This window comes from Lepisma saccharinum, chromosome 5 (assembly GCF_977018435.1).
Source record: "Lepisma saccharinum chromosome 5, izLepSacc3.1, whole genome shotgun sequence".
NCBI lineage: Eukaryota > Metazoa > Arthropoda > Insecta > Zygentoma > Lepismatidae > Lepisma > Lepisma saccharinum.
In genome coordinates, this window is record NC_139233.1 from 88,499,138 (window position 1) to 88,516,205 (window position 17,068).

The 17,068-nt window shown below is 40.1% G+C and overlaps 1 protein-coding gene across 1 annotated transcript in view; it reads left to right on the plus strand.

Annotated features, from left to right (window-relative positions):
* LOC145988132 (zinc finger MYM-type protein 1-like) overlaps window positions 1-812 on the plus strand; it is a 6,122-nt gene extending 5,310 nt beyond the window's left edge. The window contains exon 2 of the mRNA XM_083122963.1: window positions 768-812. Coding sequence (XP_082979089.1) covers window positions 768-812 — 45 coding nt within the window. The remainder of the gene's footprint in view (window positions 1-767) is intronic.
* The last annotated feature ends 16,256 nt before the right edge of the window (window positions 813-17,068 follow it).

Consider the following 17,068-nt stretch of genomic DNA (forward strand, 5'->3'; position numbering starts at 1 on the left):
CTCCATCTAACTTGCATTGCAAGAGATAAAATGCTATAAAATATTTGTCATAAAATAAATTTCCGGTGACAAATCACGAAATCTGGTGAAAATAGCACCGAGGCTTTGTTTACCACCTGGTGAAGGTAGTCGCTGATTTTATTTTGTTACTACAAAGTGACACAAAAATATATGATTTAACATAAACATGTTTGAATAAACAAGCATAATTGTGAAATCATGGATATTTCTCTTCTATTTTCCATTCCAAAGGTGTACCCAGAAGAGGCTGTATCCCTTCAGATAATTTTTATTTGACATAAATTAATATAGGTCCAAACTCAGATATTGTAATTTTGATATTCTCGTAATAAATCAAATTCTACTTATGCATATAAGCAAATACTGAACAGGTTTTCTGATGAGAACAATTTTACCATCCTGCTTGTGTGTACTTATAAGAGTAGGTTAGGCAAGTAAGGATAGGTGCTATTAACAATTGTTTAATTTGAATAGCTTAGTACAGAAACATTTTACAAGCACAGTTATTTTTATGTGATAATTTCATCAGAAATTAACATTTTCTGCATTTCAAAATACATGAGGTATGGAGAGTTTTATGATCAGGTAAGTGTATTGGGTTAATGTGGTTAGGCATTCATTTATGTGACATTAATTTCCTTTATAACGTTTCATGTTCTTGATTTAAATTGTGAGATGTCTAATATTTCACACCTCATTGCTCATATTCATACAGTCTTAAGGATATTTTGTTGTTATTTTTTCAGGTAGTGGCAGGGCCCCGAAAGGAGTTCTTGACTTTGTGGCTATAGACCGTGTTAACAATGTAAACATAAACATTCAGTGGCGCAGGAACGAGGGGGTACAGGGGTATATTGTACCCCCCCCCAAATTTTTGAAGAGGGGTACTGTACCCCCTAAATCCGTAAATTGAGTTGTACCCCTTGTACCCCCCCCCCTTGGTAATTTGACAGCAGGGACTCAAGGTGCTACTGTTAAAAGAACCTATTTTCAGTTCGCCCAATAAAAAAGTGTATATTGTTTATAAATTATAAACATTATCTTCCTTACCACCGAAAGTCAAACCATTCCAAACTTATTCTACTACATTGTGGTTGCTACTAGTTAGTTCATTGACCTGTGCTCGAGGTTTGGAAACCTCTCTAAGGAGATGAAAATTGTTTAAAATGTGTGTGGAACGATGAGATAGGATTTGCTCTCAGAAAATCACGCTGCAGACGAGGGGGGTACACTTTTATAAAGAAGTGGTCGCGTCAATTCGAAGATACAAATCTTCATCACAAGAGTATATGACTGGCCTAATTTTCTTTTGAATACTTAAAATGGAATTTTCCAAAACGAAATACTTACACGAACGAGACGAGACACTACAGACAAACTTGGGGGGTACAATGTACTCCTGTACCTCACCCATATATTTCATAACTTTGTAAGAGGGTGTTCGGAAAACTACACTTAAACCTATACAAATATTAAGAGATTTTGAAATTAGATTCCCGATTAGCCTATCTGAGCATGAAGTGAATCTAGAATAAGTTTTAATAACTTCAGAATGGAAACCGAACAAAAAATAAGCAGAAACAAGAACGAGGAGGACCTCGCCACACAGGAGACGAGATGAGGCTGTGACAATTCTCGACTCATCGCATCGCTATATCATTCCTAGGTGAAATGACATTTTTCCTAGACATTTGAACAGGGTGCAATTTGCGATATTATCAGAGGAGGAGGTAATTATTTTTACCTATGTATTGGACATTAATTGCTTAAAATCTAATTTTGGTATCGAATGCAACATATACACAACACCATTTTAAGTTATACCCTAAAGTCAATCTGTATGAAAATTACATTAGTCAGAGAATGCACGAGATAAATGAAACTTACTGCAGGTTCTATTGGTAGATTTTGGATTGGATTCACAATGTCTTTGGAGTGAGATGGGAATGATTGATTGATTTGGTTTATTTTACTTCGCATTTCTGCCACTTTTGGCTAATCGTGAAGATGAGGATGGGTGATGATATGATGAAATTGATGAACATGCCCTACCTGGGACCTCTGGCGTCGTACCGCGCAATGCTAACCCCTCCGCCACGGAGGCCGGCGAGGTGGGAATGTGTTTTGGATTTTCTTTGTAGATGCGAAAATCTTTAACTGTGACGCGCACATGCTCTTGCTTACATTAAAGTTTAACTTTTTCACATAAACGAGAAATTGACATGTCACCCTAAAATACCCATTAAATACTACTACATGCGAAAAGAAACCTTGGGCGGTTCTTCATATTGTCCACCAAAGATTGAAAAGAAAAAAAACAACTTTTGAGCGTATGCCTTTCCTAGCTTCCTCTGACATCTGAAGGATTTCGGTTTTGTATTTGTAATGATAGTACTTTCAGTGCTTGAAGAGTGTCATTAGTTACAGTTAATTATATAACAAATAAATGCTTTGCCAAATGTTTCACAAATATTTCAAAGTTGGACTTCTTACGAGTAGATCGGAAACCATCTCAACGCAGTCTTTTTCTTTCTTAATACAACGCCGCCTTACAGATGTCTGAGTTCCAAATACATGGTTTCTAAAAGACATTGGATGTGGTACACATCTGCCATAAATTGTTTAAAGGTATTTTTATGCGTAGCTATGGGACTTTAAAATTAGAATGAACTGAACTGAAGTGGAACTCTATAAGTATGATATATTCATAATGTGGTTTCTATATTCAGTGGGTGGGAGATGATTATTCCTGGTTGGGTTGGCTCAAGATCCTCCTCACCCCCTTTAAACTCAACCTGCATTAAAATGAATAGATGTATCTTTGTTCGCAATTTTCACATTTCGAACTCCTGATTTTCCGTTCCGTTAAATTCAAATAAGGCCAGAACGAAGTCCAGAGCTTTATATGTTTCAGAATTGTTATCTGGTTTCAAAATCTGTTTAAAAAAACATAAATTCTAAGAAAAAGAAAAAATAGTTATGCAAATTTTGCATTAAATAACAGGACATTCGTGTGTGCTGTTCTAAAATATATTATTTTCCATGGCTTCACATTATATCTAGGTATCAAGGACGTATTTAGGGGGATCCAGGGTGTTCGAACCCCCACCCCTCAAAAGACTTACTAAGTAGTAAATGTAAATGATCAAAATATAATTGGTTAGCATTTGCTATAGTACAATCGATGGTAATTTCCGCTGAATTTTTGGAAGGCAAGGAATTTAGCTCATACGGCTTTGAAGGGTTCCAAAGATTTATGCAAACATCTAATGATAATATCCATAAAATATTAATCAGGAACTTGACTTTTCGTTAATTGGATCTAACTCCTTGTTTGATATTTAATAAATATTCAGTTCTTTTTCTATTTGGCATTAAATTCCTTTCCAGGGCAGTTGTTTTTATGCAAAATCTTTGCGATCTTAACTGCACGTAAGCTAGGTAATGAATACGTGCTGTTATATCTCTATTCTTTTATTATATTTTACCTATTCATCAGCCGGCCTCGTGGCGGAGTGGTTAGCACATCGCGCTACGACGCCAGGTATCCCGGGTTCGAATCCCGGCATGGGAAGGATGTTTGTGAGTGTCTATTCATCAATTTGCTCATATCATCACTCATCCCCATATTCGCAAATTAGCCAAAAGTGGCACAAAAATCGAAGTAAAATAAAACAAATCAATCAATCAATCAATTTCATCTATTCATGTAATAACAACAATACAATATTAATTAATTTACAAATTTAATTAATATTTTAATTTAATTAAATATATTATTATTATTATTATTGCAACACTTGGTTGGACCCCCCCTCCGAACTGTATTTCTAGGTGCAGTAGTATGCGTCTTTATATATATGTGAGCCTGAATTTTGTACCCCCCCAAATGAAAAACGTTCCTGCGCCACTGTAAACATTGGTGATGTCTTACCCGGTCCCCCCGGAACTTCCGGTTTAGGCCAGTCCCCGTTGTTGCCAGTGCAGATTCACCGGCAGACGAAGTAAGAAATGAGCGTTTGTTTTCATCAGGTGTGCGACGATAGTCAAGAAAGGTATTTGTTAAAGTTCTACTATGAAGGAGTGGACGTCTAGAATCCGTAGGATGATCAACTGAAAAAGCAGATTACTAAAGTATGACGTGTCTTTCTGGCCGCCAGTTGTATAGCACACTACGTACATACAAGTATATCATGTACAAGCACGATGAACGTTTAGATATATTCAATTATTTTGTAAACGGAAAAGTGAGGGAAAGATAATTCTATAAAACTAGTGATATTATTATATTATAAAGTATGCTTAAGTGAATCTTTGCTAACAAGTCTGCAGAAGTAATAACACATAACAAATGCTACTAAATATACGTGCTTTCAACGTCGCCTTTCCGCCTGAGGGATTTAGGGAAAACCTATGATATGGCATGCAACTTTCACTAGCACGAATTTACTTCAAGCAACAAGGGAGTTTTCAGACTGAAGCGACAAGCGATATCGGGATTTCGCACAGAAGCATTCGATCTAAAGCAAACTATATTCACCAGTCACGCTTGCGCAAATCACAGGCCGGGGCAACACAATGCACGGTATTGTGCGGCCCATTCCGAGCGAAAAGTGACACCTGCAATTTGTCTTTCGGAAGGTGTTGTTTATTTTTTAATGTTGGTTTCCAAGAGACACGTATCGCTGCAGTCTGAAAGCTTCCTTTCGAACCAATTCACCACGAGAAAATGCACGTGTCGCTTGGACTGGACTGTTTTCTCAGTACTATGCATCGTGTCGCCTCGGTCTGTTGTATTCGTATGCGAGGTGAATTGTTTCCTTTAGAACAAGGGACCGTTGCTTGTCGCTTCGGTGTGTAATCTCCGTGCCACTTGAAAGTGAATCCTCAGTGATCAATGAAATTTTTCGAACCGAAGCGACACGACAAGCTGCACGTGTCGCTCAGATTCCCAATGGCGTGTATTGTGCCGCCTGAAACTTGATTTCCCATGAGCGGTAAATGCTTATTTATAGACTAAATGGACCTGTGTCGCTTGTCACTTCGGTACGAACCACTGCTGTCGCGTGTCGCTTCGGTTTGAAACCTCACTAAGAGGCGTGCTTTTCACTACAACACAATACGCAGATAAACGATCAACATGCTTGTAACAAAATGCAAGTCGTAAAAGTCCTTTCCGGGTGCCAATCCTTTCTTCGTTCTGCTTGTATCAACAGGTTTCGTCTCTCTACGTCCTTCGGAAACCTACGAAGTGATACTTGACTCAATAAATTTCTTCCTGATCGAACTGTACAACCATATGCTACACAGCTGACACCCTATTTCCTTGTAAAAATAAATCTCCACTTCGCCCTTTCATATTAATGTCCATAGCATCGGAAGCGTAACCGGATGTTCGAGGGGGACCAGACGAGTGCGCATGCTCCGTAGTAGCTCCGCCTCCAACACCGTCTATATGGGCAGGAAGTATTTATGATAATTCGATATCCCAAAAGACAAGATGCTCTTCTTCATGCAAGGGATATGCAGCTCAACCATACCTCTACATTCCATTCCAAGAACCACCAACTGATCCTGAAGGGAAGCACAACCATGCCCATGTTCAGTAGAGGAATATTGTGGTCCAGTTTGTCCAGAAGAGTTGGACACAGTTTAAGACATTATTATTGCATGTGCAGTTCTCCATAATATTGGTATTATACATAGTGATGATATTGAAATTTCCCATGAACTACAAATAGGTGAATGTGCATGGTAACTGCTGAGCTAGCAACGGGGCTTCTTATAAATACCCTATATATACTTTGATCAAACACTATTCACCGGTTTTTCAATGTTTTGCTTTTCCTCTGTCTCACAATTTTCTGTGTCAGTGAGTGTGTGTGTGTGTGTGGAACAATGTGAACGTTGTTTAGCATTTTCCATAATGAAGTTCCTATTCACGTAAGTGCTGTGTGTATTGATACTAAACGTTATCCTGCAAAACTGTGTATTTCCTTATAACCATGCATTCCATTACATGGTTTAAGAGGAAATGATGCCTCTCGCTCGAGCGCGACCGTCTCCCGAGTTTTCCCCGTTTACTTCTGAAAGAAGTAATCAATTCCACTCCTTCTCCGTAACTATTGGACTTACAACCTTCAAATTTTTATGAGACACTTTTCAAAGGTTTATTTCATAATCTGATCATTCAAATTTTCATTATCACAAATGGTTTGATACTTGGTTTTATTTACATTAAATTTGGCAACGTTCTTTCCAAATGCCATAAACAGGCGAAGTCAACCTCGACCCTTTACACGGGACGGGGTCTTTTCTGGTGGTTGGAGTTTTTTTTTGTTTTTTTTTCCTCATTTCGGCAGGACCGCGAGGGAAGGGAGGGGTGCTAATGGCCCGCCTGCTTTTGGCCACGGAATGCTTGAACCTCCTTTCAGTGTGTTTTACGAAGCAACGGGAGTTTGTGTTATTTGTAACAAGTGCCAAACCTTCGTTGGAAGAGTAAACCTTCAAGAAATGGAAGATTGAAGAGAGAAAAGGCGCAGAATACCATATTCAAAGGTTCCAAAGAAGAAATCTCGGCAGGGTGCTCTTCTTCAGAATTACTGGAAATCTGCAGAGAAGCTGAAGCACACAGGCAATCATATGTTTCTGACATTTTTCCTGAGTTCACAATATTTTTTATTTGCTTTATTTTTACTTCAACTTCTGTGCAATTTTGGCTAATTTGCGAAGATGGGGATGAGTGATTATATGATGAAATTGATGAATGGACACTCACAAACATCCATGCCCAGGCCGGGAACCCGGGACCCCTGGCGTTGGAGCGCAATGTGCTAACCACAGCGTCATGTAGGTCGGCGATTTGGTGTATTAAAAATAAACAGAGAATCCTTGTGTATTAAATCATTCTTAAGCGAAGTGATAGCAAGGGACACCAGATCAGCAAAAATAAAAAAAATAAAGACAAAATGAAATAAAAATAAAAATAAAGAATACGGCTTCGGTAGTCTACTCGGTAGGGCGTCTGACTGCCACGCGGGAGACCCGGTTTCGATTCTCCAGGAGGGTCGGAATTTTTCCGGCCTTGTCCTCACATAAAGCGGCTCTGAGGCTCACGTAGCCTCTAATCAATGTGTATCTGGGGGCAACCCTTGGGATAAAGGCGGCCGGATCGTGGTGCTGATCACGACCGAGACCGAGAATGTGTGGGGCCCTACCTCACATCCCCTAAATTTGTGTTATGACACGGTGCTATATGCACGGGGAACTTTGCTTTACCTTACCTGTGAAAGTAATGACGTCCTATACAGAAATTTATCCACGCACCCCTAACGACCCCGCAAAATTTCTCAACTCTCGCCTAAAATTTTTCACTGTAGACCAATGTATGATAATTTTGGCTCTAAATTTACCCTTACACTCCTGTAAAATTCTAGGTTGACCCCTGGTCATATAAAATCAGTATCGTTCGGCTTGCAATTGCGGAACAGTGATAGACTTTTTGCTAGCTTCCTAGTAATACAAACTTTCTAGTAGAACCATATCAAATTCTTACTTATTATTCTTGGAAAATATTTCTACTTAGTAACAACTTTTCTCCCGAAAATTTTGGCCAGGGTATGAGGCCGGAGGCCACTCACCATCGTGAGCAAATTGGGGAGCTACGAACGATTAGCGTAATCCAGTCGTGAAAACCTATAACAACAACTGAGGGTTCGTCGTGCTAATCACACGTCATCCCGTAACTGGTAGCAAGACAGAGGTGCAACCACGAATTTTTAAATTTTTGTCTGGGGGGTTCAAGTACCATAATAAACGTACTACAACCTTGGTGACAATGAAGTTCGACCAGAAAGGAATACGTGATTAAATGCACAGAGGCATAGGCGGTGGAATGGGTGACCCGCAGAAGTGACGCATGTGTGTAAGAGGAGGCGTGTGAGCAGGCAAGAATCGTGATCCCAGCATGTTGCACCCAAGGTCACGTAAAGAACGAAAACGGGGAACTATACGCGTGACATTGAACTTCGACCAGGCACCAGACCCATACGGAAAATTCCACATAGTGGCACATTCGACGGAAGCATGGCATCACGGACACGATAAGGAAGTCCGCCGTATATAAGCGCATGCTGTGCACCGAGGAACCGCAGTGCATCATCACCATGGCCAGGGGCAAACCTATTGACAACACCGTGAGGAGAAGAGTGGTGGAGTTGCAACGGGATGGACTCGGTGAACGGGAAATAATGCGCCAACTGAACTTACCCAAGTCAACCGTCCACTGCATCATCAAACACCACCAAAATACGGGTACTACAGAGCCAGGTAAGGCCCCCGGTCGAAAACGCCTGCTGAGCGTGCGTGACCTACGGATATTTAGGCGCTATATCCAGACCAACAATCATGTTTCTGTGGCCGAATTACGACTGTGGACTCGAGAATGTTTTCACATTGAAGTGTCAACCAGAACCATTCGCCGTTACCTACAGCGATGCGGTTACCGAGTGTACAAGGCGAAACGTAAACCCTTCCTTTCCATGTTGAACAAAGGCAATCGACTACGGTGGGCACGAATGTACCGCGGATGGACATTTCGGCAGTGGAACAGAGTTTTGTGGACGGACGAATCCATTTTCAATGTTGTGTACGGGAAAATACTGAAAACAGTCATTTGTCGGAAGGAGGAACAGAATGAAGCAAAATGTTATGCACGTCGTGTACAGAAACCTGCGTCAGTGATGGTATGGGGATGCATGACGGCATCTGGGGTTGGCCCACTACACGTCTATGAGGGCATTGTGAATGCACACGCCTATACACGCATACTGGAGCTGCATCTTCCCACAGTGCGAAGGCACCTGTTCCACAGGCGGCGTCTCATCTTTCAACACGACAATGCCAGGCCTCATACAGCGCGGCTGACAAGAGAATGGTTGACTCGCCATCACGTGCGAACTCTGCTATGGCCACCATCGAGTCCCGACCTCTCGCCCATTGAGAATGTGTGGCGTGTTCTTAAGCGACGTGTGCAACAGAGGGGACCGACGACAGTGGCTGCTCTTATCGCCTGCCTGCAGGAGGAATGGCACCGCATCGATGTGGAATACCTTGAACGACTCGTCCGCAGCATACCCCGACGCATTGCCACAGTTATTCGCCGACGGGGCGGCGTCACACCATGGTAAACAGGATCCCCTCTACATGTCACGTGTAGATGGACGAAAATGTTTTATTTTGTGTGGACACCATACATTGCTGCGTTGCAGCGGAAATTTATGTTTTCCTTTGTTCCATGTAGCCTGCTGAATAAAATATGTTCAGCATATGCATGTGTTTTCCTTCTTTCTCCTTCTTTCCTATATTTGTGACTGGTCGAACTTCATTGTCACTAAGGTTGTAATAATAATAATAATAATAATGTTATTATTATAACATTATTATTGTTGATTTTATTTAATTTACTTTGCTTCTTGTGCCACTTTTGACTAATTTGCGAAGATGGGGATGAATGATATGATGAAATTGATGAATGGACACTCACAAAGATCCATACTCAAGTCAGGATTCGAACCCGGGACCAACATTATTATTATTATTATTATTATTAGTAGTAGTAGTAGTAGTAGTAGTAGTAGTAGCGGTAGTAATTAGTAGTAGTATCAAATACGTTATTACCCTCGTAAATTATGCAAAAAAAGGGTAGAAGTTGGTGCTAAAGCATTTGTTTTCGAACAAACGATCTAACTTATTTTTTCAACACGTTCAATTTCACATTAATAATGGAAAACAAGTACTCAAACTATTTTTGAAAGATAGTAGTGCTTGATAAATGCATTCCAAATATAATTCCCTTTTACATTAACATGTATAACTCATGCACGATATATGTTTCGCACATATGCAACATGGAGCGACGTGGACACTAAATTATGTACGTATTCAAAGTTTCTTTAATGCATATTATATACAATATAATATATTATTTAAATACATTACACAATAAATTCATCCATCTCACAATAAACCAACAGCAAAAATTACATAAATTGTGCACGCTCCTTTTCAACAATTGCTCATACATTCAAAACAAAATCAATTAATAAAAGTGTTACTTCTCTCTCTGGTAATTTACAATGCATTACAGAAAACAACCTGCGAGAAGAATATTTTTAGATCCAATATTTTTAGACTGAAATCAATATTGATTTAATAGGGCGCAAATAATTTCACGGGACGCCAACGCATTCTCTCTTTTACAACTTTTTAGCCTCCCCGATGGCGTAGTGGTAACGTCGTCACCTTGTGATGGAGTCCCGGGCTCGATACCCGGTGGAGGCACATGACAGTGCTTCGGATCCCACTTTAAACTGTATGTCCAGTCCCTATTAGCCTTTCTGACCATAAACTTAAAACCACAATTCATCTATTTTCATTTAGATCGTTTGGCGCCCAAGGCCGAAATTTGATAATACTAAGAAAAGCAGGTACTGCGAGCGTAGCGAGAAAGAAAATTTTACGAAAAGTATTTTTATTTACATAAAATTTGAAGTTGTGGGCGGTAATTGCCCCTTGCAGATACACTTGGCCGTAAATGTTTGCCCCCCCCCCCACAGAACTTATTTCCGTCCAAGGTTGGGTTGGGGGGCAATGCCTACCCTGTAGTTGCGCCACTGTTGCATGATCTCCCTCTGCTGAGGCATGTGAGAGTGATGCCGGCAGTATCTTGACCTGCATGGACTTTTGCGTCATGGATTATAATTATTGTTTACAGGGAGAGAGAAATTGTATTGTATATGCTTTCTGAAAACTTTACACCAATTATAAAAATTTCAGTTCACTAACGATTGACGAATGAAATAGTGAAATATGAACTTGTGAAAGTAATACATTATTGTTTCTTTCAGAGCTACTGCAGCCCAAAATAATGACACGACCAGGGACGGCGCCAGAAATTTTCGACCGGGTGGGCAGAAGTTCCATATTGATAGATTAGGTTGGGCAGTATAAATGTAAGACCACATATATGTGCACGCTTACACTCCCGATTTTCTTCTTGCATCTTTTCCCTTTCCTTTTCTTGTTTTCCTCTTTATTCTTTTCTAATCTATTCTCGCAACTTGTTCCATTTTCTTTCGCCTTGTCTCTGATGGACACAATTATTTGAACGAAGTGTTTTTCCATTCGCAGCCATACATTCACAGTCACGTTCTTTCATACATGTTAATATAATGAAATAAATGTGAATTAGGTTTAAGCTTGTGTTGCATGGCATTTTGCCCTTCGAGAACAAAAAAGAAATATGAGGCACATACTTGATTTTATGTATTCGGCGACAGTGACAGAAAGTGCGAAGGTAGACAATCGTGATGTTTCTCGTAATTTAAATGCATGGGGCGTTACACCCACACCCCCTATACGCCTTCATGGCGTGGTGCTAAGCACAGGGGAACACTTTACCTTTTTACCTGAGCATAGTAGTTTCATCGTATGAGTTTTTGACTGAAAGAGTTTTCTTACTCCTTGGGGGTCACTTTTCTTAGCTTACAAGGTTTGTACAACTGACAAATCTATCTGAATGTTTGCAGTAGGGGCGATTGGGTTCCAACATTTGAGGGGCAAGGGCAATATACTTTATTTTGGTAGAAAAGGCTTAGCATAAAGAGGTCATAGTGCGGGGGCAAAAAGTGGCAAAATGTGCCGGGGAGAACTCCCGCTCGCCCTAATCGTCGCCACTGAATGTTTGGATTAAAATGAACGTCTTATTAAGAATAATTTAAAACACACACGGAAAACCAATTCTTTGTTCATTGTCTATGAAGTATTCCTAGGCTAACGAAATGCTATTTTGACAAAATATCACTCATAAGTAATAAACAATTAAGATTGAAAAATCTGTTCAGAATTGAAGAGATTATTAGCTAAGTTGATATTCGTTTTCTGAACTAAGTCATGTTACTCAAACGGGAGAAGCAACACGCGTATGGTTACATGAACATATTTTTTGAGGTAACAAAATGATTTAGGACACAAGTAATTCAGCGAAGTTGATCACCGTACCAGGAATAATCCATCTATTTTTCATAGATGACTTGGGTTGTATTGCATGACCATTTCGAACACACTAGAATGTCAACCCCTGTCCTGTACAGCATACCATGCAAACTTTATTCTTGCAGGGCAACGAGTCCCTGCCGCCTGGATCCACAGTCGAAGTAATAACTTATGGGATTTTGTATTTTGAGTGTCTGCGTGTGTTTGTTTTTGCCCCTTCGTCACTTTCATCTAATCACCATTGAACCTTATCGTCGTCATTATCAAAATTAGCAGATAGATGACTTAAAAATAAAACAAATCATCCACAACTTACTCTTCCAAAAATTGAGTTTCATTAGTACATACCACTTCGAAAGTTGAGGTGGTAGTTTCTACTAATGAGACACATTGCACAGTGTTCAGTAGTAGATCAAGGCAGCTAATTCTGTGAACAATGATGTTGTTTCCCAAAAGTCTCAAATATTTGTCTCAGGCAATACACGCTCTTAAAATAGACGCATCTTCTGTGGTGGTAAAATGACATGTTTGTTGCGAGTTCTTTCTGTATATTAATCCTCCAATGGCATAACGTTGTCGCATTATAATGAAGAGGTCCTGTGTTCGACACCCCACTCTTCTGGTGGAAGCACAATGCACACTGGTTCGGACTACACTAACTTAAACTGTTGGTTTAGTCCCGAAAAGTGGTCTTAAAAAAACTCACAAAAACATCTTCTGGATACTTCGTGACATAACTTTTTTCTAAACTTCAGCTGCATCGAATCCATGACTTTTGCGACACCGTCGTATGCGACACTAGCATTTCTGCCGTCATATGCGACACTGTATGGAAAATATATTCCATGACAGTTCCGACACCGTCATCTGCGACACAAAGTGTAAATAGCTTCCCATCACACTTTATCCAGGCTTAGGACTGGCAGAATCATGGAAGCTGGTGTGTTTTTTAAAACCTTTATTAGTTTTCCTTCACACTGGCATCAAGGAAGCTGGGTGTTTAAAAGCTGGATGTATTTATCCTTTGTCAATGACGGATTGTTTAGATCCCTTGTCAGTATAGGAGCAGCCTACAATCCCTTGTCAATGTAGAAATGTAGAATGCGTCGTTTCTCTTGTAGTTGAACCAACATCTTACTATTTTCATTCTAATATCTGAACGTACGCCATTCTCCTCAAAAAGCGCTTAAGATCTCTATGCATTTCATAGTCGGCAAACGCTCTTTGTATTGTCTCATCTAATGTAATGTACTGACGTCGTCTACGTTTCCCTTTAAGACTCGAGGCCTTCCTCTCACATAAGTAGTCGTTGTACACAGCTTCTAATCTTAAAGTCTTCACTAATTGGTATACGTTAGGACTTGACTTTTCCGTCAATACATTAACTGTATGGTTCCATCCCTCGACTGCATTGTTAATCCTGTGTCACATGGAAATGTCGAAAACAGAGTTGCTCATCCACTATTCAACGAAATAATCCAAAATTTTCTCAATATGTCGTGGTTTGGCGCATCGTCCATCACAGACAGCCATCCATCATCGACGTCAGCCACAGGGAGGTAAGTCAGAGCTGAACACATTCTTATACACAGCCGCACGTCTGGATCTGTTTTGTAATCGTTTGTCAGTCCCAACTCCTGCACCTTTCGCCACAAACATTGATGAAAGTGATAATTACAACCACTGATCTGAGCCTCGGGAAATACTTTCTTCAGAGACGCTTTTGCTGCTGCACGTACGCAAATGTTGCTAATTCTAGTAAACAAATTAGAAATCGTGGGGAAAATCCAAGCAGTGTCGCTTATATCGGGAAAAAAAGGTTTTGCCTTAGGTCCCGGGTTCGATCCCCGGCCGGGAACTTTTCTAACGTAGGAAGCGGCCCCGGCGCCCACCCAGCGTCGAATAACATGGGTACCTGGGGGAAACCCTGGGGGTAAAGGCGGTCAGCGGCGTGATGCTGATCACATCACCCCCACTCACGACCGGATCAAGAAAGTGTGGGGCGTTACCCTCACACCCCCTATACGCCTTCATGGCGTGGTGCTAAGCACAGGGGACCACTTTACTTTTTTTTTATGATAAGCCACTCAAAAGCAATTGAATAATTCTACACCTTTTTCTATACATAACTGGTTTATCAAAATTTATTCAGTTCGGTATTGTAGTGATTATTGTGATTACTTCTTATTAATAGAACGAATATAAAGTTGATATTTCACATACCATATTGGTATTTGAAGATGACAGGTATATGAAAATTGTAATGAAATAAAGAAAGGGACACTTCTGGAATTTCAATGCTTAGCTAATTTCCTTTAGGTCCATCTCAACGTTATCCCTCCATCTTCGTGTTGGCCTTCCTACTGGTCTCTTACCATCAGGTTTCCCAACAAGAATCCTGTAAACTATTCTTTCCTCTGCCATCCGTGTCACATGACCTTCTCATCTAAGTCTTCTTGATTAAATTATTCTAATAATAATTAAAAAAGTCTAAATATTTTTTTTGTGTGTTGCTAGAGGAAGTAACGCTAAGATAATGCTTTTATTTGTTTATTTGGAGATAATTTTAATCATACTCATGCCGCGATTTATTTGTGGATGCACGGAGCTTACGGCACCAAGACATCCCTCCAATCCCCTCTACACAGTTTCAGTTATAACTTCTCGCCAAGTTACATGGTGTGGTTTGTTATTGTATTCCTTACCACATCCGAAGTACCTATTTTTTAAAAATTATGTGGTACTTTTCAAAGCAGTCTTTCCCAGTGAAGACCTGGAGCTGCAGTCCTCAAGTTCACCCTAAAGTCTGATCTATTCTTGATCATACCCTGCATAATTTTGAGCCTCCTAATCCTACTAGCTGCTTTCAATCATAGAAGTATTAATTTGATCACAGTTTATTTTGTTCAATATCTCTTTCACTTTCTAATGGCAAAATTGGCTTTTATGGGTTGATAATATGTGAAGATTTCTAGCTTAGATAATATTCACAAGTAAAATATATATGTTATGAACACCAGAATACATTTATTTATTGAGTCATTCACATATCCCCAAGTATATGTACTTATAAAATTTGAATGGGTGGGCAATCAGGTGGGCACAGGAATTTTTGGGTGGGCGCTTGCCCACCCGAGCCCACCCCTGTCGCCGTCCCTGGACACGACTGATGCTACTGTACCGTGTGTAATTGACAATGTACAAGACAACACAAATGGAATCAGTGAGGAAGACAACGAATCACTTCCCGAGTTAGTTGTAGAGCCTGAAGAGTACAGATCTGAGGTACCGATATCCAATAGCCGACGAATTGTTGATTTAGCAAAATTCATCGAGAACATTCGAAAAGTAGAGCGCCACCTCGAATGCCAATTTGGGGGTTATTTGATTCACTGCGGAACAAATGATTATGGCCTGAGTAGTGAATTGAAATTTAGATGCAAAAATAAACTTTGTTCAGCTTCTATGACCGTGGTAACAGCTGTTCCAACGTCAATCAATATGGACGCAGTATGGGGTGGTTTGAGTGTTGGCATGGGCTATACTCAAACTGAAGAATCGTAATTCAATCTCCTTTTATGAGTAACCAAACGTACCAGAAGTATGAAAATCAACTCAGCAACGTTATGTCAGAATTGCAGTTGGAAACAATTGTAAAGAACATAGAAAATGAGAAACATGCTGCTGTCATGGATGGCAATATAACAGAAGCGGGAATTCCTAAAGTAACCGTTATAGTCGACGGGGGTTGGTGTAAACGTTCCTATGGTCATGGATATGATGCCAAAAGTGGCGTTGCTGTTATAATTGGCGAAAAGACAAAGAAAGTTTTGTTTGCTAATGTGCGCAATAAGTATTGTACGATTTGTCGGTTGTCGCAGAACATAAACGAATCTCCAAAACACCACAAATGCAATGCCAATTGGAATTCGTCTTCGACATCAATGGAAGCTGACATAATTGTCGAAGGACTGAAGTAGCTTCACGAAGAACACGGTGCTATTTGTGATAAAATTATTGGAGATGGTGATTCTTCAGTAATGAAGAGGGTGCAAAGTATGGTCCCCTATTCAAAAACAATAAATATTCAGAAAATTGAATGTGCAAACCATGCAATTCGAAATTTTCGGAAGAAGATCCATTCAATCGCCGAAAATACAAGAATGTTTCCTGGAAAAAATGGTCTGGCTGCAAGGAAACTCTTGAAAAGCAAAATTGAATTTATGTCATCACAAGCAAGACATTTAATAACCCAACATGGTTCTAAAAAAGAAAAGGGAAACAGCAATTTGGAACTCATTATTCAACACCTCAAACAGGCCTTGAAACGCCTGCCCTTTCATATGTTCGGTGACCATAGTTACTGTACAGAGGGTTGTCAGGGTTCTTCATCTGAAGTAAACTCTGTTCCTTTGTTAGAGAACGTCGGGATGTTCCGACTTATTGAAGAAGCCGTTATTAGAGTAATTTCCCTCAGTAACTCTCTGGTCCATAATAAAACCAACAACGTAGCTGAGAATTTTATGTCAAGTTTGGCAAAATTCACCGGTGGCAAGAGAGTAGATTACTCTCGTGGTGGAAGCTACAGCACAAGAGTGACAGCAGCAGTCCTTTCACGGTGTGCTCCAGGTAATGAATGGCAACGAAAACAACATCAAAACATTTACAAAAGGAACCCACGATCACCTATGCTGCGTTTAATATTGAAGAGGTCACGTAAGCTTCTCTTGCAAAAGGAGTTCAGGTCAAGGAAAAAACTGCTATTTCAGGACGATGAACATAACGCTCACCAGAAACAAGTAGTCTCTAAAAGTCGCAATGGCAAGGACCTCGATTATGGAGTACCTGATGTGCCAGAGGAGCAGCTTGTAACATTGTGCGAGGAGTTTTACATAAACAAGGTGTGTGTGAGCCATGAGGGCAAAGTGAAAATTGAACGAGAAACACGACCTCAGGAAAAATGTGATAAATGGCAGGAAGAAAGGAGAATTCG